The 25,879-nt window shown below is 49.7% G+C and overlaps 1 protein-coding gene across 1 annotated transcript in view; it reads left to right on the top strand.

Moving 5' to 3' along the window:
• The first annotated feature begins 1,463 nt into the window (after positions 1–1,463).
• The window catches only part of LOC122371724 (post-GPI attachment to proteins factor 2-like), a 29,822-nt gene continuing 5,406 nt past the window's right edge, over positions 1,464–25,879 (top strand). The window contains exons 1-5 of the mRNA XM_043348328.1: positions 1,464–1,520; positions 3,002–3,155; positions 17,178–17,329; positions 20,155–20,419; positions 21,763–21,975. Coding sequence (XP_043204263.1) covers positions 17,180–17,329; positions 20,155–20,419; positions 21,763–21,975 — 628 coding nt within the window. The 5' untranslated portion in view covers positions 1,464–1,520; positions 3,002–3,155; positions 17,178–17,179. The remainder of the gene's footprint in view (positions 1,521–3,001; positions 3,156–17,177; positions 17,330–20,154; positions 20,420–21,762; positions 21,976–25,879) is intronic.

Genomic DNA, 25,879 nt, shown 5'->3' with positions numbered 1-25,879 from the left:
CATGTGACTTGATGTTGCTCCCATGCATGAGGGTGGGTGTCAAGGTCACCTGAAGGTCAGGTCAGGTCATTGACCTTTGGTGACCTCGGGTGACCTCGGCTCACTTTTTCGAGTTTTACATGTTTCTAGGCTAGTTTTTGGAGCTGAATTCGAATTTAGCAACCATTTGAGCATTTACGAAGTAGTTTTGGTGCCTTCGTAACATGTTACGAAGCTGTCAGAGGCGGTTGACACGTACTACGAATACCCGTCACAACCCCTACTGGTTGACCTGACCTGACCTGACCCGACCTGGTCTAAATGCTTAAAGACATCATCTGTGATCAAAACTAACACGACATTCGTGATCAGCACCCCGAAAAAACCCTTAAAAGCCACACTTTACGACTTTCTAATACGTCCCGATTTTCCCGACTTTGGGTCATTGACCTGACCTGCAAGGCCAACCAATGACCTAGGACCTTAAAATTGGGTATCATCGGCTTCCTCTCGTCACGGGCAACACGCTCGTTTTTTCCGCAAAGCTCTAGCTCGATCAGGGGCCAAACGGCAAGCCGACCCCCCCCCCCTACACATTAGAAGCTGGCAAACGCCGCACACATGCGAGGGTTAATCCTCGCCGGACCAATTGGCTTTTTACATGCGTCGCAAGCCAAGGGGTGCGCCGACCCCCTCGCCGTTCGCTCCGATTGAGAGTTACCTAAAGCCTCGCTGAAAAAATAAAGGGGTGCGCTGTTATGAGACGCAGTGACTAGTATCCAAGTTTAGCCCTCGATCTGGCAGGGCATTTTTTCATAACGCGGCCTGGCAGGGGGGGGGGGGTCCATGCGACCCCCCTCGCGATTGGCTGGGGGGGGGGGGGGGGCACTGCCGATTTTTGGTCTCATTCTTAATTTCCATGCAACGCTCATAGGGCTAATGTTAAAATGTCAAAATCAAAGGGGGCACGGTGCCCCGGTGCGGGCGGTGCCCTCCCCGTTCCGCCGCCTATGGCATTCCATTTAGGTATGTATATCCAAGATACGAGTACAACACGTTCGCCGTTTGCACTTCGCAACTCCTGGGTCCTGGGTGTCAGATTCCTTTGTAAAGATGAGACCTCAGGATCTGGCCTTTTTCACAAGGTCATGTTTTTCAGAATGTTAATTGAAATGAAGCCATAAATTTTAAGGGAGTCAGTGTACTATGCAGGCAGTAGACATTAATTACTACCAATTTTACTTTACTCGCTGTGACTTAGTATATGGCAGCACTGCAACAAGACAACCACAGCGCAAGTGCTTCATGTCAATTGTCTTTTCGTTCGCAAAATAAGCAGCAGCCAGTTACTTCAATTTCTTTATACCGTGATTAAGATTGGTGAAGAAAATGCAGGCTGAATAAAATTGAATACTTTTTTCGAAGTTGAACAGAATGCAGCAGAAAATATTAAGCTTTGAGCTGATATTACAGTGTTGGATACCTATATATGGCCTTGGTTGGATAAGGCGCCCTGTTTTCACCGTCGTCCGATAATACAGGATAATATCTTTTATTGAGTGTTGAAGGCTTGGGTGTTGAATACAGTTATATTCAGGGAAATATTTTAAATGTATGGCATTTAATGTGGGTGGAAGACAAGGACGCTCTGACCAGTGATTTTAACTATGCACATGATCTTGGTATTTGACATTGATTTGCTTCATAATTTTAATTCAAATTCGATTGGAGGAATGGTTGGCTCTGGCCTGTGCGCCCGGTTGTGGTTCGGCTTTTAACCTAGTTGGAAATGGTAAAATGGACCCACCAACTGACTTTGTCTGCTCCTGGTTCACTGGTGTCTGGTGATTACTAATTTTAGAAATTGAATGCATCACAGGATTGCTGATGTGTCATGTCATTCGGGCTCGGCTAGGTCTAGCATGGCCCTTTTAAGTTTCAACCATTGTCAGCTGGCTGAATATAGACACATGGGTCAAATGATGTGGAGCTCCCTGCCAAGCGTTGACTACCAGTATGTTATCCACTTGGCTGCATGGAGGAGAAGAGTGATAATAAAATTAAAGTACTTGAACACTGAACAGGATGTCAAATTGTCATTTTTCATAATGCATCACCACTAACTTCAGATTTAGTATTTAAATGCTAAAGTAATCTTTCGGACAATGGTGCAGCTGCATTTGTCAAAGTATATCCATAAATATGACTGTGTAGTGTGTATGTTTGACCATGTTTTTCTGTTCCATCCCAGGCGATCCAGCATTTTTTTTTTACAATGAGAAGCTAGCACAGCAGTTAAATATTATACTATATGCTACAGCTCTCATCACTCTGTGCTAAATCTACACAATTATACCGCTGCATCATGCACTGGCTGAATTACTTCTCCCTGATAAGATATTGTCTGACTTATCATGCTTTGCAGCCTGATGTATTTGCATAATTCAGATTCAGATTGCAGCAGGCACATAGCATGAATAGGTGTCAATTATGAAATACTTTGGCACTTTGGGCATGATTAGGCTTTATAAATCATAAGAAGTAAGCACATCTGTATTCCTTCAAAGCAGTACCTATTTCTGAATCAATGCTTTTCACTCTGCTCTGAACTAGCAGCTCTAGTGACCAATTATATCTGATGTTAATCCACTTTTCTTAGTTGATTCATTGTTTTTATTCATTGAAGAAATTATTAATAATTTAACATATCCACCATCTTTTCTAGGAGAGAAATAATTTGCTTTGTTCTAGGCAGAGAGCTGCAGCCTCTTTTTACTGGCACAGAGGATTGGAAGTTATATTTCTGGCTTAGCCTGAAGGCTAAATGAAACTGCTGCAGCTTCGTTGCTGTGCATGCAATTGAGTGTTGGCTAGTGGCAGCAATGGATTCAGGAGGTGACAAGTGTTCTTGAAGCTGTAACCATGTCTAAAATATGTCTTGTTAGTGTTGTTCAGATGATAGAACATTGACTTGTTGACTGTAGTGTAATCACTAATTGCTTTTACGTTCCATCCATTTCAGGACCAGGAACAAGAGCAAGCAATTGAGGATTGAGGACTCATAAAAATGAACGTTGTGACAAATTATGTACAAAACACTTAATGTAAAATTGCCTTGTAGTTTACCATTGACGTAAGCATGCAAGCCACATCACAAGCTAAAGACTGAGTTTCAGGTAAGTTTTGAAATATTTGCTCCACTATGTCTAGCATGCAACTTTCTTTAGTTCTCCCTATGCTTAAGCTTCCATTCCATTACAGAAATTACATTGCACTGAGGGCAGCTTTGGACTGACTTTTTGACGGCTCTGGACTGACGAGCTAAGAGCATGATTTTTGCCGAAGAATGTCAACTCTGACTTGGGAGTTGGAGAAGGTACGGGTTCGGCGACTCCGACTCCAGCCGAACTGTCGACTCCGGCTCCAGCCGAACTGTCACGACTCAGGCCGACTCCGACTCCAAATACACAGCGCCTTTACTTTAACCTTCCAGGCGGTGGGGGCCCCCTTAGTTTTTTTTTTCGATATATATCCAGAACCGCTGCGCCGATCGTCACCAAGCTTTCAGTGCCCTTGCGGGAATAGCTTGTACACATTGTGACCAAAAAAAAAAAAAAAATCCAAAGGCTGTGATAGGTTGGCCGGTAATGACGTCGGAGTGATGTCATTTCTGCCATTTTCGACCCATAAAAAGGTTTCGCGGGAAGAGCTGTCAGGCCTACAGTTTAAGAGATACAGAAAAATGTTTTTCCATAAAATGTGTAGAATTAACAGGGCTATAAAACTGCTATCTCGGATTTTTAATTTTTTGAATTTTGACCCCCCCCCCCAAACTCATAAAGCTAATTTTTGAATATAATAGCCAAAATCCCAAAAGTTTGTTTAATTTCGAAAAATCGGGATATGTGTGATAGTCCCTACCGCCTTCTATCCACATACCAAATTTGAGATCGATACCTCTTTGTTTGGCCAAGTTATAGCGAAAAACTGTTCAAAATTGATGACGTCAAATTTTAAAACTCAGTTTTTAGCAATTCTAGACCGCATAGCACAAAAACAAAGACCACCATTAGACTCAGACTCGGCGTGACGAGCTGCATCGAATCAATACCCATTTTATGCAAAACTATCAACTTTGAAATTTCACTTTTTTGACCTAACATTGACCTGACCTGCACCAGAAAGTGACCTAAACCGTACCTGATGGTCTTATAACCAGCACAATTGAGCTGGAAATGAAAAATTTGCCATAAAACATGCATCGCACAACCCTAATAAAGCTTGGTTCATGTGCTGACCCTTGGTGACCTGACCTGTGACTTGACCTGACATTATCAGTGACCTCAAGTAGCAACATATGTACCAGGCAACTTACGCCCTATCGTTGATTTTCGACAAAAGGCGTTTTACTCGATGTTAAAGCGCATTCCCTAGAAGACCCGTGAACGGCGAATGATTTTATCTTTAACCTGACCTTGTGACGTCTTCGGTGACCCCGAGGTCAATGAAATTGGGGTTCGTCTGGCAAATTTGACAGGGCTATCGAACGCTGTTTGAATTTTATGGATCCGTCCAGTAGTTTCGGAGATACGGGGGGACAAAAAATCCCCCCCACCGCGCGGAAGGTGGCCGGGAGGCCCACCGCCTGCCGGGTCAAATCACGGTATTCGTTTCGCCCCTTATTGGGTTTAGAGCTTGCGAAAAAATCAAGGGTATTGGCGGCTGTCACGAGACGCACCAAATGGGACATAATTTAAAGGTGTTTAGGTAAACGTGGGACTATCTGGGTCAGGTCGATGACCCGATGGTGTATGCCCGATTTTCAGTCCATGGCTTCGATAAAAGTGTCAGGAAGCATCGATTTTGATGCCATTGCGTTTTCCGCGTCCAGCTGCTTCGGATGATCTTTTTTTTCCTTTCACCGGAGTCCACCGGCGGTTTATTATTTAACGAGTACACATGAAGTGCATTTAAACGCTTCAGTCTGGGGCAACAGCCATGGTGCCTGGTTCGGTATAACGAACGAGAATAGGCATATGGATGGCGCTATCGGTGGAGGTGGTAGGAAGGATATGATAGTTAGTCATGTTACGGGATACACTGTTAGATGATTAGATATAGGAATGCCACCGGTAGCGCCAACACTAAAGAAATGTATGAACAGAGACATATTCACAGCCTATTCACTGTCCATTTCAGTACACGTAGCATAGCATTAGCCACAGATGGCGCCACCGACGGCCGCAGATGGCGCTGATCTCAACAACACATGAACAGCACTGGCGTCAAGGAACAAAGACTTAGTTTGGGAACTGGACAGCGGCGGAACGCACGGCCGCGGGCCTCGTCTTGAACATGATAGACGCCTATTTCAGTATCAGACTCTGTGGTTACAGAGACTCCTCATCTTCCAAGTCGGCCAGGCTGAGGCGCAGGCGCCAAGCAGCGCGGCAGCGACGCAGCGCACCGACGTCGGCGGCCCCGCCGGCCCAGCTTCCCGTCATCAAGTTGAGCTCCTTCTCCTACTCCTCCGACTCGAGTAGGCTGGATGCTGACGTTAAGCAGCGCGGTATAGGTGCAGCGGACTGACGTCGGCGGCTTCACTCGCCCAGCGTCCTGTCAGCGTCAAGTTGAGCTCCTACTCCTTCCGTATCTGCAGCTGGAGGGCCTCCTTCTCCTACTCCTCCGATTAGGCCAGGCTGGGTTGTCGACGTTAAGCAACGCGGTAACGATGTAGCGGACAGACGTCGGCGGCTTCGCTGGCCCAGCGTCCTGTCACCGTCAAGTTGAGCTCCTTCTCCTTCCGTATCTGTAGCTGGAGGGCCTCCTTCTCCTTCTCCTCCGATTCTGTCAGGTTGGGTGCTGACGCCAAGCAGCGCGGTAATGATGCAGCGGGTAGACGTCGGCAGCTCCCCTGGCCCAGCTTCCCGTCATCGCCAAGTTGAGCTCCTTCTCCTTCAGTGTCTGCAGCTGGAGGGCCTCCTTCTCCTACTCCTTCGACTCGGCCGGGCTGGGGTGTTGACGCTAAGTAGCGCGGTAACGATGCAGCCGACAGACGTCGGCAGCTCCCCTGGCCCAGCTTCCCGTCATCACCAAGTTGAGCTCCTTCTCCTTCAGTGTCTGTAGCTGGAGGGCCTCCTTCTCCTACTCCTCCGACTCGGCCGGGCTGGTGTTGACGCTAAGTAGCGCGGTAACGATGCAGCCGACAGACGTCGGCAGCTCCCCTGGCCCAGCTTCCCGTCATCGCCAAGTTGAGCTCCTTCTCCTTCAGTGTCTGCAGCTGGAGGGCCTCCTTCTCCTACTCCTCCGACTCGGCCAGGCTGGGGTGTTGACGCTAAGCAGCGCGGTAACGATGCAGCCGACAGACGTCGGCGGCTTCGCTGGCCCAGCGTCCTGTCAACGTCACGTTGGACACCTTCTCTTTCCGTATCTGCAGCTGGAGGGCCTCCTTCTCCTTCTCCTCCGACTCTGTCAGTCTTAGGTGCTGGCGCTGTGCAGCGCGGCAACGATGCGGCCAGAAGACGGTAGCGCCGCCGGTCTAGGGTCTCGCGATCGTCACGTTGAGCTCCGTCTCCCACACGAACCGCCGCTGGAGGGCCCCCTCCTCCTCCACGATCGACAGGGCCGCGGTTCTCTGCGTTGCTGCCAGTGCACCTCAGCTGGTTACTCCCCAGGTGCTGCCAGTGGCAGCGGCGACCCAGCTCGGCGGTATGCAGTAGCAGCATCAGTGCTGGACAAGGCGGCCACCTCAGGTCTCAGGTCGGCAGAGCCAGAGGCACGCAGCAGCGGTCGGCGCTGGGAAGAGGATTCAGGCAAAGTTAAGACAAGTACAAAACTGGGGAGGGGGGGGGGGCAATTGACAGGATAAGCGTGGGGGAGTCATATCGAATGGCCATTAAACTTATTAACCTGAACACCAGTACGGTATGCGATACAAGATAACAAACATGGTACTCTGGATTATAGTTTTGTAGCAAAACAACAGCTTGGGCAAAACGCAGCGGGATATAGGTCGCTTAGCTTCCTGAGGTCCCGCTACGCGCCACTAAATCAGGTTAACAACGAACGTGATGGTGGTGGTGTAGGAAGTTCATGGACGAGTAAATGAAAAAAAAAATAATAAAGAATAAGTAGAGAGTAGAGATACGAGTAGGAATAAATGCGATATGTATGAAGAAAGGAGAGTTAGATGTAATAGCAGATGATATATAGCAAGTATGTAAAAGATGGAGCAGCCTAGTATTCATCTAAGAAAATGCGCATAATACATTTCTTAAAGAGACTTGTGCTTGGAGGGATATTATGCAAGTTCGGGATACGTGGGGCAATCATCAGGTTCCAGGTCTTAGGTGCTCTACAGAAAGGAGAGAAGAGTCGGTAGTTGGTCAATCGATAGTTGGGCACCATATCCCCTGTACCTGATGTGACTGCCTCACTAAAGTGCCTGACACTGCGTGAGGGGCGGGACTGGTTATGCAAGGAAAATTTATCAGATATGACAGCGGGGAGGCGTCCAAAGAGGCAGTTATGCATGAGAAGTAGGAGTTGCTTGTTAATAATGTCATGGAACTTCAGTAATTCAAGTTCTCTAAAAAGTGGCGAAGTGTGCGAGAAACGACCGACACCGGCTATGAGCCGAATCGCCAGCTTTTGAGCAATGACAATTGGGTTAAGATTACTTTCGTAGTTGGAGCCCCAGATAAGCAAGCAATAGCTGAGATAGGGTAGAACAAGGGAGTTATACAAAAGGATCAAGAGTTTCTTGTTAAGCAAATAACGGGCTCTGCTCATGATGCCCAGGTTCCTGCTAATCAAACCAGATACTTTGTTAATGTGAGATTTAAATTTTAGATCTTCATCGACCAACACACCAAGGTACTTGACGACCGGGGCACGCTTTAAATTGACGCCTTTCACAGGTATAGAAAGGCCTACAGATTCAACATTACCAGAACCATAGAGTTGATAGAACGTTTTAGAAGTAGATAGAGAAAGTCTGTTAGCGTGAAGCCACAGAACGACTTTTGGAAAGGAGCGTGAGATAGCAAATTGTAGTTCATCAAGTGTTTGGGCAGAGTAGAGGATAGCAGTATCGTCAGCAAAGAGAAAAAAATTGGCCTCATCACAAACTTTGGGAAGATCTTTAATATAGAGAAGAAATAAGATAGGGCCCAGCACAGAGCCTTGCGGCACCCCACAGGAGATGTCGGTGAGATCTGAGACAACATCTTTATATTTTAGACATTGTTTTCTACCAGAAAGGTACGATGAAAATAGATCCAGAGCGTTACCTCTTATGCCGTACTTTGATAGTTTGCTGAGAAGAATATCTGAATTCACAGTATCGAATGCGCGGGCAAGGTCGAGATAAACACCTGCTGTAGTACAGCCATCAACAAGATTACTAGTAATTGAGTCATGAAGGAGACAAATAGGCATATACGTCGAATGTTTGGCTCTGAATCCAAATTGGTAGTCAAAGAGAATTTCGTTTTCTGCTATGAAACTAAGAACCTGGTTGTATATCACTGATTCAATAATTTTTGAGATAATTGGCAAAACTGAAATGGGTCTATAATTAGAAAAGAGGGCGCGAGATCCCGTTTTGTAGATAGGTGTTATAAGAGCAGTTTTCAGCATTGCTGGAAACGTGTTGTTCAATAAGCAAGTGTTAACCAAATGGTTGAGATGAGGAACGATTGCTGGAATGAGTTGCTTCAACAGCTTGCTGTTGATACCATCCAGGCCAGCACCAGTATCTTTTAGTCCGGCAACAATGCCTAAAATAGCTCCCTGTCCGATAGGCTGAAAAACCTGTGTCTCAGCTACTCTTACATCGTTTAAATATGATAGAGGATCAACTGAGCAGGGACCAAGGGCAGCATCCAGAGTGGGAGCAACTTGGCTATAATAGTCATTGAACTGACGCGCCACGACTTCTGGTGAGCTTACCACACGATTATTGGTCTCAAAACTGTTTGGCAGGTTTACATGGGCTTTCCTTTTATTAATTGCTTCTAATAGATCCTCCCAAAGTCTTTTAGGATTTCTAGCGTTTTTTGAAAATTGAGAGCGATAATAAAGTTGCTTGGCACGTCTCATCGCAAGTCTAAGAGTGTTACGGTATTTCTTAAATTTTTTAAGTTTTTCAGAAGAGCGATCCCTTAGAAATTCTTTAAGGAGGGTGTTACGTTTGTTGATAGAGCGAAGTAGCCCTGGTGTTACCCAGGGTTGCACAGGACTGGTTCGCCTGGACGATCGCGTTACAGAGAGCTTGGATACCTCCGTCTGGATAACAGATATTAGTCTGTGTGCGCAAGCTTCCGGATCAACTATGTCAAAAAATCCGTTTAAGCTGTCAGAAACATTTGCTTTAAGTTCCTCAATTTTATTATCATCAAACCTGGGTTGGGGGGCAGGACTCTTTACCGTCGGGCGTTTCTGAGCCAAGTCAGTCATGCAATAGACAGCTTGGTGGTCTGCGACCCCAGTACAGATTGCTCCATTAAATGTGATTGTTTCAATGACATTCGTGAAAATGTTATCAATTAGAGTTGCAGTGAAGGGTGGGGTGTTAGATATCCTAGTGGGTACGGTAATAGTGGGAAAAAAGCCGTAGGAATTCAAGCAATCGAGGAAGTGTTTAGCATCATGAGAGTCATTATACTTGAATAAATTAACATTGAAGTCACCGGCCCAAAAGCATGGCTTATTGAGCTGAGATATTCTATCAAGGCTATCCTCAAGAAAAGGCATCAAGAGAGACAGTGGGAAAGAGGGTGATCTGTAGAGAGTAGACACAATAAATGAGGCACTAGCAGGAACAGCTACCAGAATACTAATGCACTGGAATTCAGCTTGACAGGCTGATAGCTCCTCAATTACAGTACAGAAAGGGGATAAATCCTTTTTAATGTAAATAGCACAGCCCTTGCCTGTAACGCTGCCAGACGGTATAGAGTGGAGCATATCATATCCGTCAATCTGATAACAGTCAGCTATGTCAGGTTTCAGCCAAGTCTCAGATAACATAAGAAAATCCGCTGTAACATTTTCCTTAGTAACAAAAGAAACGATTGAATCAAAATTTTGGTGAAGTGAACGAGCATTAATATGGACAAGTGAAAAATCGGACTTGTCAAGGAATCGGGGCAAGGAAGATGGAAGAAGGGTCAAACACCTGGACGAAACAGATTGGAGATGAGGCACAGTGGACGGGATGCTGGCTAGGATAGGGGAATCATCAGGTACAAGTTTTGGTGAACCATTTTCAAGTATTACATGGTAAGTTCCATAGGATGGGATGGTTGAGACCTACTGTAAACTCTAGGGTAACGAAGCAAGTGTAGGTACAGTTACAAAATAAGAAGTATCAAGTCAGTTAAAAAAAAATGGAGAGTAAGGGTATAAGATAGAAACAGGCAACCAAACAATTGAAACAAATATATAAAGGGTAACAGAAACAGTACAAAGGTACAGAGGAAAAAAAACTAGCAGTAAACCAATTCAGAAGGGGGAAGGTACATGGAATAGGTATTACACAATAGACCAAAGTTCAATACCAGAGGACAGGACATGTTGACTAGGTAGAGTCACCCTCTGCCCCATCGACAGTAGTCTCGGAGTCAAGGGCCCGCAGGGACTGCGCAGACGAGAGGGTGACGGCCTGCTGGGATGGGTTTGCAGCACCAGGTACACCATCCGGAGAAGCCGCACTGCCCGAAGCACCAGCAGGCTGAGGCCCCACAGACTTTTTGCTTGCGAAAGGTCAAATCAGGGTGTTGACGTCTGGTCAGGATCATATCCAAGCAAGAGGTCAGGAGCTCGTGCTGTATAATGGCCATCATTTGGCTCGGAATGTCGTTCTGGATTTATCGTTGCCTTATCCCGACTCGACCACTCAATTTGAGCGGAAGTTATTGGTGAAAGACTCCGATGACCTCAAATGTCATGATCACTGGGACGTCGTACACCTATGCCGCCACGCAAGGCCCAGATTCGGAAAAAGATACAGCATCACAGCTTACCTACAAATAAGGTATGGAAGTGGAGATAGGATTAGTTAGATCATTTGCGGCACTAACTAAGGGCGAAAGCTCCACTAAAATAGATAAGTTTTAGTCTAGAACATAGACCACCACGCGTCTTACCAACAATTCCCATTTTCTCCGTTAATCCATTTCCCCTGTCTCTCGCCACTCCCATTCCCAATCCTCTTTTTTCTGCGGGATGGTCGGAGCCTGAACATTAGTACATCCGGCACCAGTCCTCTGCCTCAATCCGGTCCTCTGCCCACTCCGATTCTCTGCCTCCGTTGGTACTCTTTCCAGTGGATCCTCTATCCCCGATCATCTGCCCCCAGTTCTCTGCCTCTGTTGGTTCCGTATCCCCGGGTCCTATCCCCGTGGGTCCGGTCCTCTGTCCCTTCTATCCTCTTGTCCTCTGCTCCCGATGTTCATACGCTTCCGTTGGTGATCTGCCTCCGTTGGCCCTCTGTCTCCGAACCCTCTGCCTTTGTCGTCCTCTGTCTCCCTCGATTCTCTACCTCCGTTGTTGCTCCGCTTCCGTCGCGCCCCGTCCGGCCGCCGCCCCGCTCCGTCGGTGGGCGGGTCTCGGTCGACCCCCGTCGGCGCTCCGTCGGCCGTCGGTCCGTGTCGGTCGGCCGCGGCAGTCGTGTTTACACCAGCGCGCCGGAGGGACGGTCCGCCGACGGTCGTCGGTGCCAGGTCAGGTGTCTCTGGTGGCAGCCGATGGGGAGGAGTGGGGGCCGTCGACTGATGGGGGGTTCGTCGATTCTGTGAGGAGTGGTCCAACTGTGCCGCGCTGGACGATAGGAGCCGCGCCGTTAACGGAGAGCGACCGGCGTTGCGTTCGACGCGGTCCAGGGCACAAGAAGACTCGGCGCTGTTTTGGTGATAAGGTCTGATCACCAAGAAGACACGGCCACCTTCTCAATACGAGCTGGTCAAAGCGTTTTGTAGATTGCTTTGGGGTTGCAACTGATACTAACGTTTGAAAATATTGACATGAGATATTAAACCCTCACCCGTATGGGTTGGGGGAGGGTTCGAACGACTTCCCCTCGTTTTTTTTTTTCGCGAATAACTCGCGTAAAAAGCGGCTGATGGCAACGAAACTTTCAGTATCCTCGCGTCAATTAATTGTACACCTATCTTGAAAATTTCATGACCCTGACCCAAATGACTTTTCACCTGTGACCTACTATTCGAGACCATGTTTGGCCGGAATCGCGATTCGGCGTATGTCGGCTCGCATTAGCCGCGCGTTTGCAGTCTTTTCGTGGTTGCAAGCGTTCAAACTTGTGAGCATGTGATACGATACTGCTCCCATGCATTAGGGTGGATGTCAAGGTCACCTGAAGGCCAGGTCAGGTCATTGACCCTTGATGACCTCGATTCACCCTTTCGAGTTTTACATGTTTCTAGTCTAGTTTTTGGAGCCGAATTCGAATTTAGCAACCATTTGAACATTTACGAAGTAGTTTTGGTGCCTTCGTAACACGTTACGAAGCTGTCAGAGGCGGTTGACACGTACTACAACTACGAAACTGGTTGACCTGACCTGACCTGACCCGACTTGACCTGACTGGCATACATGTAAATAGACATCATCTTTGATCGAAACTAACACGATATTCGTGATCAGCACCCCGAAAAAAAACTCACAATAGCCACACTTAACGACGTTCTAACAGGTCTAACCGGTCCCGATTTTCGCGACTTTTGGGTCATTGAACTGATCTTGAAGGTCAACCAATGACCTAGGACCTTAAAATTGGGTATCATCGGCTTCCTTTCGTCACGGGCAACACGCTCGTTTTTTTTCTGCGAAGCTCTAGCTCAATCAGGATCGAAACGGCATGGGGGGGGGGGTCCAACGGACCCCCCCCCCCCTTATACGTTCGAGGCTGGCAAAACACCAATACGGGCGAGGGTTAAGTCGCAGAGTGAAGGTATTTCCCCTCCTACATGCAGTCATGTTTGCAAATATTTATTCTTTTCTAAAACAGTTTGAAATCCCAGGCATCTTCCATAGGTGTATTATGTATCCGTGTCCCTTACGGCACAGGTGACCTGTCCTCACCCTTAGTATGCATACCGAGACCGGATGTTAGCAGAAAGACAGACGTGTTTGCGAGCGAGAGGTCTCATCGGAATACATGTTGAACAGGCTGCAGTGAGCACCGTGAAACGGTATACGGTCGCCAAGTCTCTCATGTACCGTTGGTCTACCATTGTCTAGTTCTACGGCTCAACCTTAACTTTCGCAGGCAGCCGGGGCTGATAAAAGAGAAAGGTTTAACTTAAAGGCATTGAAAGGTTGTGAAACGTCCGCTTCCTTTCGCAGACCATTTTCTGTGTGACTAACTTAAGTGTTTTGTGCATTTAAATTAGTGATCTGGGACTGGACAGATGTTCCATGGTAACAGTAAATCGACGTTGTAGCCAGGCTCGCCGGTCGTCACTTCGTGCAATTTGTTCCTGTCCCTCGGGGGAGGGCGGGGCAGCACTCTGCACAGGAACCTCTGTTCACTTCACTCGGCGCAGGAGCATAATGAACACATTTCGAGTAGGAAAGCTCGACATAAAGAGGCCTGCTGGGTCCAATATGTGCAACCCTCATCGCACCGATTGGCCCCGGTCCGGCCGGCGTTGTCCACTTACTTCTGCTACTCAACTGCAGCTGGTGCGTCCAGTGACGTGGCTGTTCTGTGCAGGGCTGCGGAGTCGATGGATTTTCGGCGACTCCGACTCCGACTCCGACTCCGGCTTTCAAAAACCAGCTCCGACTCCGACTCCAACTCCGGGCAGAATTGTCGACTCCGACCGACTCCAACTCCCGACTCCGACTCCGCAGACCTAGCAGGGCTGCGGAGTCGACAGATTTTCGGCGACTCCGACTCCGACTCCGGCTCGGGTTTCTAAAATCGACTCCGACTCCGACTCCGGTCACAACTGTCGACTCCGACCGACTCCGACTCCGACTCCGACTCCGACTCCGCAGCCCTGGTTCTGTGTTTACTGGCCTTTTCGCTCCATCGAACCTCAGCGTAGACCTCTCCAGCGGCACCCGCTTGGGCCCGTGTATATGTATCGAACCCCTTGTCCAATGTGTCCCTGGCCCACACCCCCATGGCCGCTGTGTGCTGGTGTCCGACAGACCTCCGGTCAATGTGTGCTGGTGGTCTGCAGGGTAAGGTCTTGTACCCATGGTCCGCACCCTCGGCCACTGTGCCCATGGTCCCGACGGTCCTGCGCCCCTCGCCCCTGGCCACTGTACCCATGGCCTGCACCCCTGGCCACGGTACCCCTGGTCCCTCGCCCTGGGCCACTGTGCCCTGCGGTGTGATCAATACCAGATACGGTCATTACCGGGCGGTGGGGCCATTGATTTGCCGTACACACTACCAGCGACCACGGCGCCGATTGGCCGGCGGTGTACTCATTCATTGGCGTGCGCCCTGCCTGCCATGTGGGCGTGAGCGGCTCGGTCACGTCAGGTGATACATCCACCGCCGCACAGCCGCTCCGGCCGTCCGCGCGTCAAGCGTCACCTGCACAGTAGCCGCTCACTCATTATTTACGAGACCCAGCCATTTATTAGACAGCTCCCGGATCTGGCCGACCCCCGAGCTTTAGAAACCCAATCTTGCGCCGTTGGCATTGTTTGTAGATGTTCCCCACGACGAGCTCCTGGATGCAGTCAATTCTCGCGAGCTTCAGAAGCCTGGTGTATGAGCGGCTGTGGCGTTGTTCTTAGCTGTTTCCTATTGTGACTATGCCGACGGTGCTCTATTTTCTGCCGACTGCCGTCAGGTAGCAGGTGGATGGCAAGGCGACACCGTTGGAATGACGAACACTCGCTGGCTAAGAGGCTGCCTGCTGCTGACATACTGCATAGTTATCGGGACAGGGGTCTGAATGACTAAGTGCTTTCATTAGTTTGCGCTTTGTCGGTAGTGCTGCTCCTTGGACGTCCAAACGCTGTCGATTACGGTGGCTTGTCGGGCACCCATAATGTTCGGCGGGCGCCCATAATGTTCGGCGGGCGCCCATAATGTTCGGCGGGCACCCATAATGTTCGACGGGCGCCCATAATGTTCGACGGGCGCCCATAATGTTCGCCGGGCGCCCATAATGTTCGGCGGGCGCCCATAATGTTCGGCGGGCGCCCATAATGTTCGACGGGCGCCCGCGATGCTCGTCGATGGGTACCCGCTCGCCGGTGGAACTCCTCTCCTGGGTAGCACCACGGCCGGGCGAGCCGATACAATCGATGCTGTTTAGAACGTTTTCCCTAGCTCTCCTCCCCGTAGCGGCCTTCCCAGGTGTTCCGAGCGACCTCCCGGGTCATTAGTTGGCGCTGCTTTTGTGGCGTGCCCTGGAAAAGTTGTGGGCATCCTTTACTTAGTAGAACGACTCGTCGGAAAAGGACTGCTAATCAGTTGTTTCTATTTTCATCCATATTTTACGGCCTGTCTGTCGTTAAAAGGCAGTGTTGGAAGTTCTGCAAGTTGTATGGCTCTATTTTATGTTTCCTCGTATTGAGAGCTGAGCTGGATGAGACGCCGCTACTCGCTGCTCCGCTGACTATTCTTTGGCCAACGTCACCCACTTGTAACGTCGATACATCCTCGCCATTCTTAGAACGGCTTTGACGTAGCAGAGAGATGGGAATCCGCCTTTTGACACGGTGTCTACAGTGTCTGCCCTTCTGAACAAGACTGTCATCCTTTCAATGTGACAAGTAGGTACTGGGGATGTTTTTATATGAAGTTCCTCACTGTATGCGAATAAATTTTACAACTGTTTGCTGTTTTTATGATATGCGCCTGACACGGTCACACGTGTGAACAGAGGTCACAGAGAGGGGTCAAAGATCAGAAGGTCCAGAGGTCTGAGTGTAAGGTCAAAGGTCATGTGACCAGGCACCCAGCGATAGTGTGCCCTATGGATCGACCGTCCGCCGTAATGGCACGCCAAGCGACCCTGTACTAATGGCACGCCAAGCGGCTGCAGTCCTTGCATACCTGCAGGCCCCCATTTTCATGGAGTGGCGCCTACTGAGCCGGTATATGTGTCCTATTCCGGCTCGACCTTGGTGGTGCATTTCTTTTGTATACACACATAGCACAGAATGTATAGTGAGGACAGTATCCACGGGGACCAAATGTGGATAGGTGATTGATTGCCTTGCGAATATGTGTATGACACACGAGGCCATGTCTCGGTAAATGCATCAGGGCCATTGGATAGCATGATTTTATACCTTTTCCAGTGCCGAATAGAGTAAGTCCGCGCCAGCTCTGACGATCGGTACCACGACCCATACATGGTGCAGTTGGCCTAATAAAAGTAGCGCCGTGTGGCTAAGCGAAAGTTTCAGTGTAGTAGCCCAGTTAACTGAAGAAAACTCCCGGCGTTGTTGAGTTCTCAGTAGTTGGTGGTTCCATTTGTTCGCACTGTTGGCTTATAGCAAAAGTTGGAACGAGTATGCATGCATGCATCTTGACATTTTTAAGTCGCCTGAAGGAAAGTGTTACATAACGAACACGACACGCGGTTGATAGAGGTACAGGTAGCTGTAACTCCATGCAATACTTGCTCGCAACTGGCCTCCGTATGTGGAGTCACACCCTGCGCTCCAGTCCACCTAACGCTTCCCTTGGTGTATTAGCGGTGATAAACAAGGCGTCGCTCCCTATGTTCTGCATTATTCCAGCAGCGCGCGGCTTTATACAAGGCGCCGGCGCAGTCCATCTCCCCCCTCTGCGTTCTGTATCATTCCAGTGACACCCAATGTTAGACAAAGCACCTGCCCAGTCTATATCGCATCTCTCCTCGTTCTGTGTCGCTCCACCAGTATCCAGCGATGGACAAGGCCTAACTGGACTCGAGATGTTATTTCACTCCGTGTTCGGTATTGTTTCAGCAGTGTCCAGCGATGGACAAGGTGTCCGTTCCAGCCTATCTCATCCTCTCCGTCTTCCAGCAGTGTCCACCGATGGACAAGGTGTCGTTTGGAGCCTATCTCACCCCTGTGTTCTGTATCTATCGTTCCAGTGATGGACAAGACGTCTTTCCCATCTCCCCCTGTGTTCCGTATCGTTCCAGCGATTGACAATGTCTCACTTGACTCTGGAGCCCGTCTTACTTTTGTGTTCTGTATCGTTCCAGCGATGGACAAGGCGTCGCTGGAGCAGGTGAGCCTGCGGCTGAGTATCCGCCGGCTCAGCACGGTCGTCCTCACAATCCCCATGGGGGCCATGATCGCCTGTTTCGTCTCGGCGCACATACACCATGAGGACATCAACCATACCTGGTGCCCGGTAAGGCCATGGGGCTGGACGGGGAGGGAGGCGTTGGTGGGGGTTTGTGGGGTAGGGAGGGATATGTACGCCGGGTAGACGGCGTTATATTCGCTTATCAGTCCGCAGGGGCAGTCTTAGGGTTGGTGCATTGGGTGGTGGTAGAAAATATGGTGCATGAAACATGAGGTGTCATGTTCCTTGACATGTCATGAAACATGACATGTCAAGGAACATGAGGAACCAACTAGGATGGCAAGGGATCAAAGTGACACTTTGGAAGTCCAAGAGACACTAGCCTGGGGAAAGGGAGGAGAGGTAGTCCACGGGGTTATGGCAGTTTATGCCCAAGTACTGGACTGGTATGCTTGTCTTGCCAGTCACATTTGTGGATCGATCCATAATTCAAAATGGAGCAATATTGAGACGTCCAGCCGTGTTTTGTAATTACGCCTCCCTACGAATAACGTTCACTTCCAATAGGTCAAAGTCAATTATAGAGCCCCGCTACATTTCGCCCAGCGCGCGGTCACCTGCCGGAAGAATGCTCTATTCATTTGTGGCATTTCGACAAATTGACTGTCTAAACCTGGACAGGAGCATTTGGACGCGACTCATTGCTCATTAAATGTGAATGCCGACTTCGAGCCGCGAGGAGTGGCCGATGCTGTCGCTCGCTAGGTAGTGTTGCATTGTTTATGCACGGCGTCCAAGGGGACGGAAGGACGCCCGTCCCGCGCCCAGGGTAGGGTGCCCGTCCCACTCGCCGCCCCTGCGGCTGTACTGTATTGATAAGAAACCTGACTTGTGGTGTAGGGCCTAACGAGCGATATTACTATTAATTTATGGATGACATCGTTGATTGGTCCGATATGACATGATGTGCCGAGTGACGCTATGGTGGGTCCGATTGACACCGCTGAAGAGAGGCGGAGAGGAGGGGCACACCGCCTGGGTGTGGGAGGAATGAAATTGGTACTACGGGGATATAAGGGCACCACAGCTACATTTTTGCTGCTAACAAACGACCTGCCCCAGCATATACCATTTGGAAAGCTAGTTATGTACGCTGACGACTCGCAGTTCCTTGATTCAGATTATTCTTCGAACATTCAGGCTTTGAAAAATCGCATTGAACGATCTCTTTCCGTGGCCCTAAAATGGTTCACTCAAAATCGTCTTAAAATCAACCCATCTAAAACTGAGTTTATATTACTGAGCTCCAGACGTCAAAACGTAGACATGGATCTGTCGATCAACTTCGGTGATGATGTGATTTCGCCATCTCATTCCGTCAAGGTGCTTGGTGTCGTCATCGACTCGTACTTGTCATGGGAGGACCACGTCTCGTCTATCGTTCGTCGCTGCTACTGTGTCTACTACTGTGTGGGTTTAGCAAGAGCGCGTCAGAAACTGCCGAAATGTACGAAACGGCTTCTAGTAGAAGCTCTCGTCTTCCCACATCTACAGTATTGCATTACCGTCTGGGCCAACTGTAATTCATCCCAGAAAAGGCGCATCCAAAAAGTCATAAACTTTGGTGTTCGCATTGTTGCTGGTCTCAACCGTCGCGATCATGTCACGCCTTTACGTCGCGAACTGGGGTGGTCCAGTGTTGACGAACTGATTGTCGAGCGTGATATTGCTGCCATGCGCCACCTGATCACTGCTCCGGCAGCGTCGGAGCTGCTGCGTGAGCGGGTCGTCCGCCGGTCTGATGTGTCGGCCCGGTGCACCCGGGCGACGGCGGGTGGTCAGCTTCACCTGCCCAAGGTCCGGACAGCGTTTGCCCGACGTGGCTTTTTCTACCGTGCAGCTAGCACTTGGAATAGCCACATGTGACTCAGTTTCATGTGATACATTGGTAGGGTACGGAGTCGACATTTTATGATGTAATAGGTATGATCTATTTTAACTGTTTTATTGTAGCATTGTGGTGTACTTTTGCATATTATGTAACTGACGTGGGTACCAGAAAATCCATCTTATGGAGGATCCGGATAAACTATCTGTATCTGTATCTGTAAGAGGTCAAATGCCACTAGTGTTGTTGTTCCGGGTGGCGCCGCACTAGGAGATTAGCAGCACCACGGGAGTTGAGTGACACCACACGGGGTCCAAATGGCACCACATGGTTCTGAGCGACCGTTTACTCCGAATGAGTACCGGTACGGTCTAAATAGTACCACGGGGTCCGAGTTGCACCATAGAGGTGGGCGAGGAGAGGGAGGGGTCGTGTGGCACAGCGAATATCCGGGTGGCACCGCGGTGGGAGGGCTGGGGGAGGGGTCCTGCTGGCAGCACGTGCGGATCGGCTGTCTTCTGCCGTCCATTGTTTGCTCACAGTGTGTGCACTCTGCTGGAATAAATATTGGCTCTGAAAATAGTCGCTGGGCTTTTCGGGGATGTCAGCGCTGTGGGAGGCCCCAGGATCCAGTTCGCTCTCGGCTCTCAGTCAGTGCGAGTGCACTGGTTTTATGAGCATTCAGTCGTGATTCGTTTACGCCTTTTTCTTTGAATAACGGGCGGCAAGATAACTTCGCAGTATTGATCACTTTTGAAAGGAAGACTAGTACCGATTTTTCATGCTGTGATTTGCTTTTAAAACAATGATTTGTGTCACGGCATGCAAGTCCATGAGACGGATATGGACGGATTAAATCCAGATGAATGTTTTTGTAGTGCTCGTTGTACCACTCTTTTGACATGCTGTCTGCCATCATTCAGCACCACCTTCCGTCCCTCGGAGTTACTTCGCCTTGGCAAGTGTGCATATTTCCCTCTTGGCGTCGTTGCATATGTCACTGCCGTTATGTACAACCTCATCTCCCTCCGTCCTCCGTCAGGTGTACAACTTCATTCCGTCGGTGAGCGCCATCACGGGCGTCTCTCCGGAGCGCTACCTGTGGCGGCTGTGCATGTCTGCCCACCTGGTGCCGCGCTGTCTGATAGCGGCCGTCTGCTACAACCACTTCACGCGCCTGCTGGGCGCGGTGCCGGCCGAGCGCCGGCGGCGCTACGACCAGCTGGTGCGCGCCGGCTTCTGGGCTAATGTCACCGAGCTGGCCAGTCTGGCCTGCTGCACCTATGTCTCCAACAAGGAGAACTACCGTGAGTGATCGACGGGGATAGAGGATGGGAGAGGAGGGGAGGGAGGGAGGTGTCGCTTGGTGCCGTCGGCGGGGTTGGTGCCAACTGGGACTGGTGAAGAAGCTGTGTTCTTGGGAAATGAAACACGTTGGGGAGGATATAATCTTTATGGGAACGTTTTGCATGCAAATTTGACACGAGAATCTGCTTTATTTCTGTTATACATTATTCATGTTTGCTGAAAGTTTTACATTCAAGGTGATTATGGTAATTGAATGGAATTATGCGAAGCGTATAGTTTATTTAAGTTCACCGTCTGCAAAATATTGTTAAAATTAGCTTAAAGGAAGCGAGTAGTCGAATGAGAGGGTGTTAATCAATGTGAACATGATTCCGAAATTAAATAATGGAATTTCAGCAGCTTATTACCTTCATTTTGGCGTTTTAACAACGGACGTAAACAATCAACCAACCAATTAGTCGCCTAAGATTAGCTCGCACATAATTGCCCAAGCTGGTTTGCTAATTTCGGGCTTGAATTGTGCCTCGCTTGCATGCATACTGTCACAATAACGCGAAATAATTACGATTGTGATGATTTATATTAAAGGGACTATCCCGCCTTCTAAAATGTTGTTAAAACCAGTTAAATTGTGCCCGACTTTATAGATTGGATGACCAGGAACACGGTTCTGGCATTTATTTTTCATTAAACATCTTAGGCTTCCCATATTCCAAACACAAACTTTCAAATATGTGACGTCACAGCCCAAAATTACCTCCTTCCCCAGGCCACATTACTGTCATAAAGCTGATTCTTTTTACTCTGTAGGCACCACAACAAAGTTCAGACCAAGTTTTAAGCGATTTTTCAACGAACAAACCCATTTAAATCAGAATGACTAAACGAGGTGACGTCACACTAACGGTCGCTCCATGATTGTTGAAGATAGGGCCTTGTACAAGGCCCATTTTCAAATGAAGGGAACGAATTTCTTCAACACCAAGAGGCCGCGGGGGTTGCAACCTAGATAGATAGTGGTTTCTGAACCTCGCCGCAAACTTGGCTATCTCAACTCAAACCCCATGTTAAGGTGGGATAGTCCTTTTAAGTTTAATCTCCCCTCCCCTCTACCGTGTAGCCACCCCCGTGTAGCCACCGCGTGTAGCTGACGCTCCCCTCCCCTCTACCGTGAAGCCAGCCACCGCGTGTAGCTGACGCTCCCCTCCCCTCTGCCGTGTAGCCACCCCCGTGTAGCCACCCCCGTGTAGCCACCCCGTGTAGCCACCCCGTGTGGCGTGTAGCCACCCCGTGTAGCCAACTCGTGTAGCTGACGCTCCCCTCCCGTCTGTCTCTCCGACAGCCGTACACGAGAAGGCGTTCTCGTTATTTTTGTTCTCGTGTTTCGTCTACATGGTGGTATCGCTGGCCGCCGAGCGCGAGGCGTTCCCGGCGATGACGCCCAGTCAGCGGTCTTCACATCGGTGGAAGGCCTTCGTCGCTGTTCTTTACGTGTCGCTCATCATTGGTCTGCTCTACTACTTCTGGAAACATCGATTCTACTGTGAAGAGCTAGGTGAGTATGCGTTTGGTGTGCGCTGGAAGTGGAGAAGAGCTACTAACTCGTTTCTCAGGTGGCCTAATCGATGGCCTGTATCGCTTCTTAATTTCTAGATGGTATGATATTGGGTTGACAGGATTATCATGTGATTTTACACCCAAATTGACATCCATCTGTGCCGTACTAGAATGTTTGCGAGTTGAGCCTCAGAGTTTCCCTACTGAGCATGCGGTACTTTCAGATCCACTTTTATCAATTAGTCCAACGACCCACCAAATTGGGACCACAGTGGCCCACCTGGCCGCCTAGGTTAGTGCTTCTTTCCCGGAGCTGGCCTGCCGTCTTGTCACACCATGCCGTTTTTAATTTATCAACTCGATTATTTAGAATACAATTTTAAGCATTATTGCATACACGGATACAGTATGCATCCATTTTAACCCGCGCCCTGCTGGGGGGGGGGTGTTTGAACACCCCCCCTTGTGGTTTTTCGCGAATATCTCAAAAACGGCGGCGCGGAGCGCCGCCGTTTTTGGTACACCTTACCATACATCAATTCTACACATGTTGTGAAAATTTCAGACCAAGGTCATTCAAGGTCAGGTCACCAGGTCACTTGAAGTGACCTCACCTCATAAAAACTTTCAATGTCTGTCATAGCTACACCGAGTGACCGATCACTTTGAAACTTTCAGCGATTGCTAAGAGCAATAGCATGTACAAAATGTATATCTCAGAATTTTGATATCGATGACCTAAGGTCAGGTCAATTTTGCGACCTCCCCATTATAAGTCAATGGGAGAAAATTGAAATGCGCCTCTTTTGGATGAAAGACATTATAAACACTCCCAAACACCGAATTACAAGTGGTTTAGACACACTGAACTTGAAAATGGTGTCCGTGACCCTTGTTTATGCCCTGAGGTCATCTTAGGTCACGAATGGTATCTAACAGTTTTTCGCAAATAACTTTTGATAGAGGCATGCTAGAGCGATGAAAACGCCTTAGATGTGTTCAGCTCGACGATACGGATCGACTGATATGCAACATGACCCTTTCCGGTCAGGTCATGACCTTGACCTGAGGTCAAATTTTCAAGTTGACCTTTCAAGGTCAAGTCATAGTTCATTCGATGCGTCTTGACGAGAGGAACACGATGCCGGTAAAAGTAAGCTCGTACAAGGCTTGGGTCAAAAGTTATTGCAGAAAAACTGTTTTCGAAAAAATCGGCTATTTTTGCAGTTTTTGCCCCCTGCAGGCAAAACCGTTGACGTTAGGTCAAATCTGAGAGAATTACTGAGAAAGGGCGTTAATAGGGCTATCGAATGCGCTTTTCCGCGGCGCTGTAGCTCTATTGGTTCTCGAGTTATGCGTTGGCTTCTTGGAAATTTTCGACATTCGACCTGGAAATCGGCGAAATTTTGCCTTCAATGACCTCTGGTGACCTGACCTTTGACCGGACCAAAAAATTGACCGAAGTGAATTCGTCATTATTTTTTACGCTCTTTCGAACGCCGCCTTCCGCGTATCGCTACGTGGCCCAGGAGCCGAGTTACAAGGGGGGGGGGTGTTCAAACACCCCCCCCCCCCCCAGCAGGGCGTGGAAATCCAGGACCCCCAGCAGGGCGCGGGTTAAGCATACACTGGTATGCAAATGATATCCAGGCACATTAAGGGAATTGTGGTATTTCCTTTATTTCCTGCGAATGCTATTTTTAGCAATGCTCTGACAAATGCGATTTCAGTAATAAAATCCTCTTTCCTTCAAGAATGGCCGCTCACGCTGTCATGCTGTGGATGATTCTCTCGCTCCGTTTGGCTAGCTATTGAAGCGTGTACCAAATTAACTCCGCGACCTCCCGACATAGCCTCGGGCGAGCCTCAGACCGTACGGTCAGCTCTGTTCATCTGCCGGTCGGTGCGTCCGTGACCGGCGCTTCCCGTGGGAGCCGGACCAGATGGCCGCTCACCGGTCGTGGGGCAGCGCGCCGCGCGCGGGGAGGGGGCGCCCGGTCGATTTTGGCCGCCCGGCCCACGCCGCTGGCCGGCGGACGGTGGCGGCACTGGCGCCGCGGCCGCAGCCTTGGCCAGCTGGTGATGAATGGACCGATCGCCCGGTAACCGGCGCTGGTCACCGACAGTCCGAACACAGTGCTGACGTCAGTGGTTCAATGACAATCCACCCGTGACGTCAGTGGGACGACCGAAACCGATGGGAAAAGGCGGATGCTAGCAGCCTATGTGAGTGCGCCAGAACAAACGCGTTCAGTGTATTATTTTCACCCAAAAAGCTTGTTGCAAAGACAAACTACATCGTCCTACTACTCCTACTCCGGTATCTACATTTCTACATCCCGTCTCCATCAGCAGATGTAAAGTTTTTCGTTGATTTTTCGCCGGTTCCCATGGACAGTAATACACCGTGTTCCCGGGCTGGCAGCGCCGGCCGTGGGCGCGCGGTGACGTCAGAGGTCGGGTCGTAACCGGAGGACCGGACGCTGGGACACTGGCCGGCCGTAATGTATGGTCTCGAGAACGGCGCGATGCCCCCGGATTGGGCTTTGTAATCGGGATGGGGGGGGGGGGGCAGGCTGAGGTGGCTCGGTAGCCGGGATAATAAGGATGGTTGAGAGAGCTGCGGAGCCGAGCTGGACTGAACGAGAGGCTGAGAGGGTTCGGATTGGGAGGAAGGTTGAGAGGGTTTCTTAGACGTGACAGAAGGACAGACTTATATTAGGAAAGGGCGACGGGTTGAGGCTGAGAGTTCTCATTAACCGGTTGAAGGATGAAGCATATCAGGATCGGGAACCGTTGCAGGGTGTAGGCTGAGTGGGCTCAGTTACCGTTTACTAGCGGGCAGTGGAGCTACCTATTTATTGTACGCACGGCCGCCATCGCAGGCAGAAAATCCCCTAACAATATCGGGCCTTATTTGCTGGCTCTGGAAGTACTACCGTTTGCGCTTATCTTCCGTAACGCGGGTGAATCCCTTGTAATAAGGGCCGGTACGTGTCCGGAGAGCGAGCTATAATCAGCGCCGTGCCATCGCGCTGTGAATTAGTTAGAGCCCGGCGTATCGTGTTGGGTCGTCCCGGCGGCCGGCGCAGGAAAGTCGCTGGCCTGTCCCCTGCGCCGTGAATGCCACTCCAATTTACAGCGGACAGTTATAGTCGGTTGCCGGGGAGCTGAAATTAGCTGGATGGCGCCTCTGAAGTTGATATGGATGTGCACGATAAAAGACATGCATAGTTTGGCTCGAGGCCGTCCCTGGATGCCACAGCACATGTGTGACAAAGAATCGCAGGGACGTTGGGAGATCTTTCTGCAGTAATTAGACGCTTGAATAGTGTGACCTTTCTTCAGACATATGTCTCCTGCTTTAAGACTTCAATTCTTACTTTGATATACGGACGGTCACGATGACAAGTTATTTGTATTGCTTTGTGGAAAGCAGGGGCGTAGGCAGGGGGGGGGGGCCACTGGGCCATGGCCCCCCCTTGGGCGCCGAAGGCGCCCTCCAATCGCAAATGCAATTGTGATATAATCGAATCGAAAAACAATCGCGACTGGAGGGCGCCCTCCAATCGCGAATGTGTTTACAGGGAAAATACGGATGGAGGGCGCCCTCGGAGGACGCCCATTCCAAATACGCCCTCCAAATACGGTTGGAGGGCTCCCTCGGGCGCCCTCCAACCACATTTGTAGGCTGTAGCTCTCTAAGCGTAACGGTGGTCGCCTATGTAAGCCGCTGTCCTGTAAATAAGCGCCCTCTCACCCGAAGGCGCCCTCCTGTAGGTCGCCACCCTGCTACACATTGCCGCCCTTCTGCTGATCGGCGTCCTCATAATTATTGGCGCTCTTCTACCTATTGCGCCCTCATGTGAAATTTTGAAGGCCGCCTTTCTCCCTTTTGGCAC

Source organism: Amphibalanus amphitrite, unplaced genomic scaffold (genome assembly GCF_019059575.1).
Source record: "Amphibalanus amphitrite isolate SeventyFive unplaced genomic scaffold, NRLGWU_Aamphi_draft 001272F_arrow, whole genome shotgun sequence".
Taxonomy (NCBI): Eukaryota; Metazoa; Arthropoda; class Thecostraca; order Balanomorpha; family Balanidae; genus Amphibalanus; species Amphibalanus amphitrite.
The sequence above is the reverse complement of the archived record's forward strand: the minus strand, read 5'-3'. Positions and strand labels throughout refer to the sequence as shown.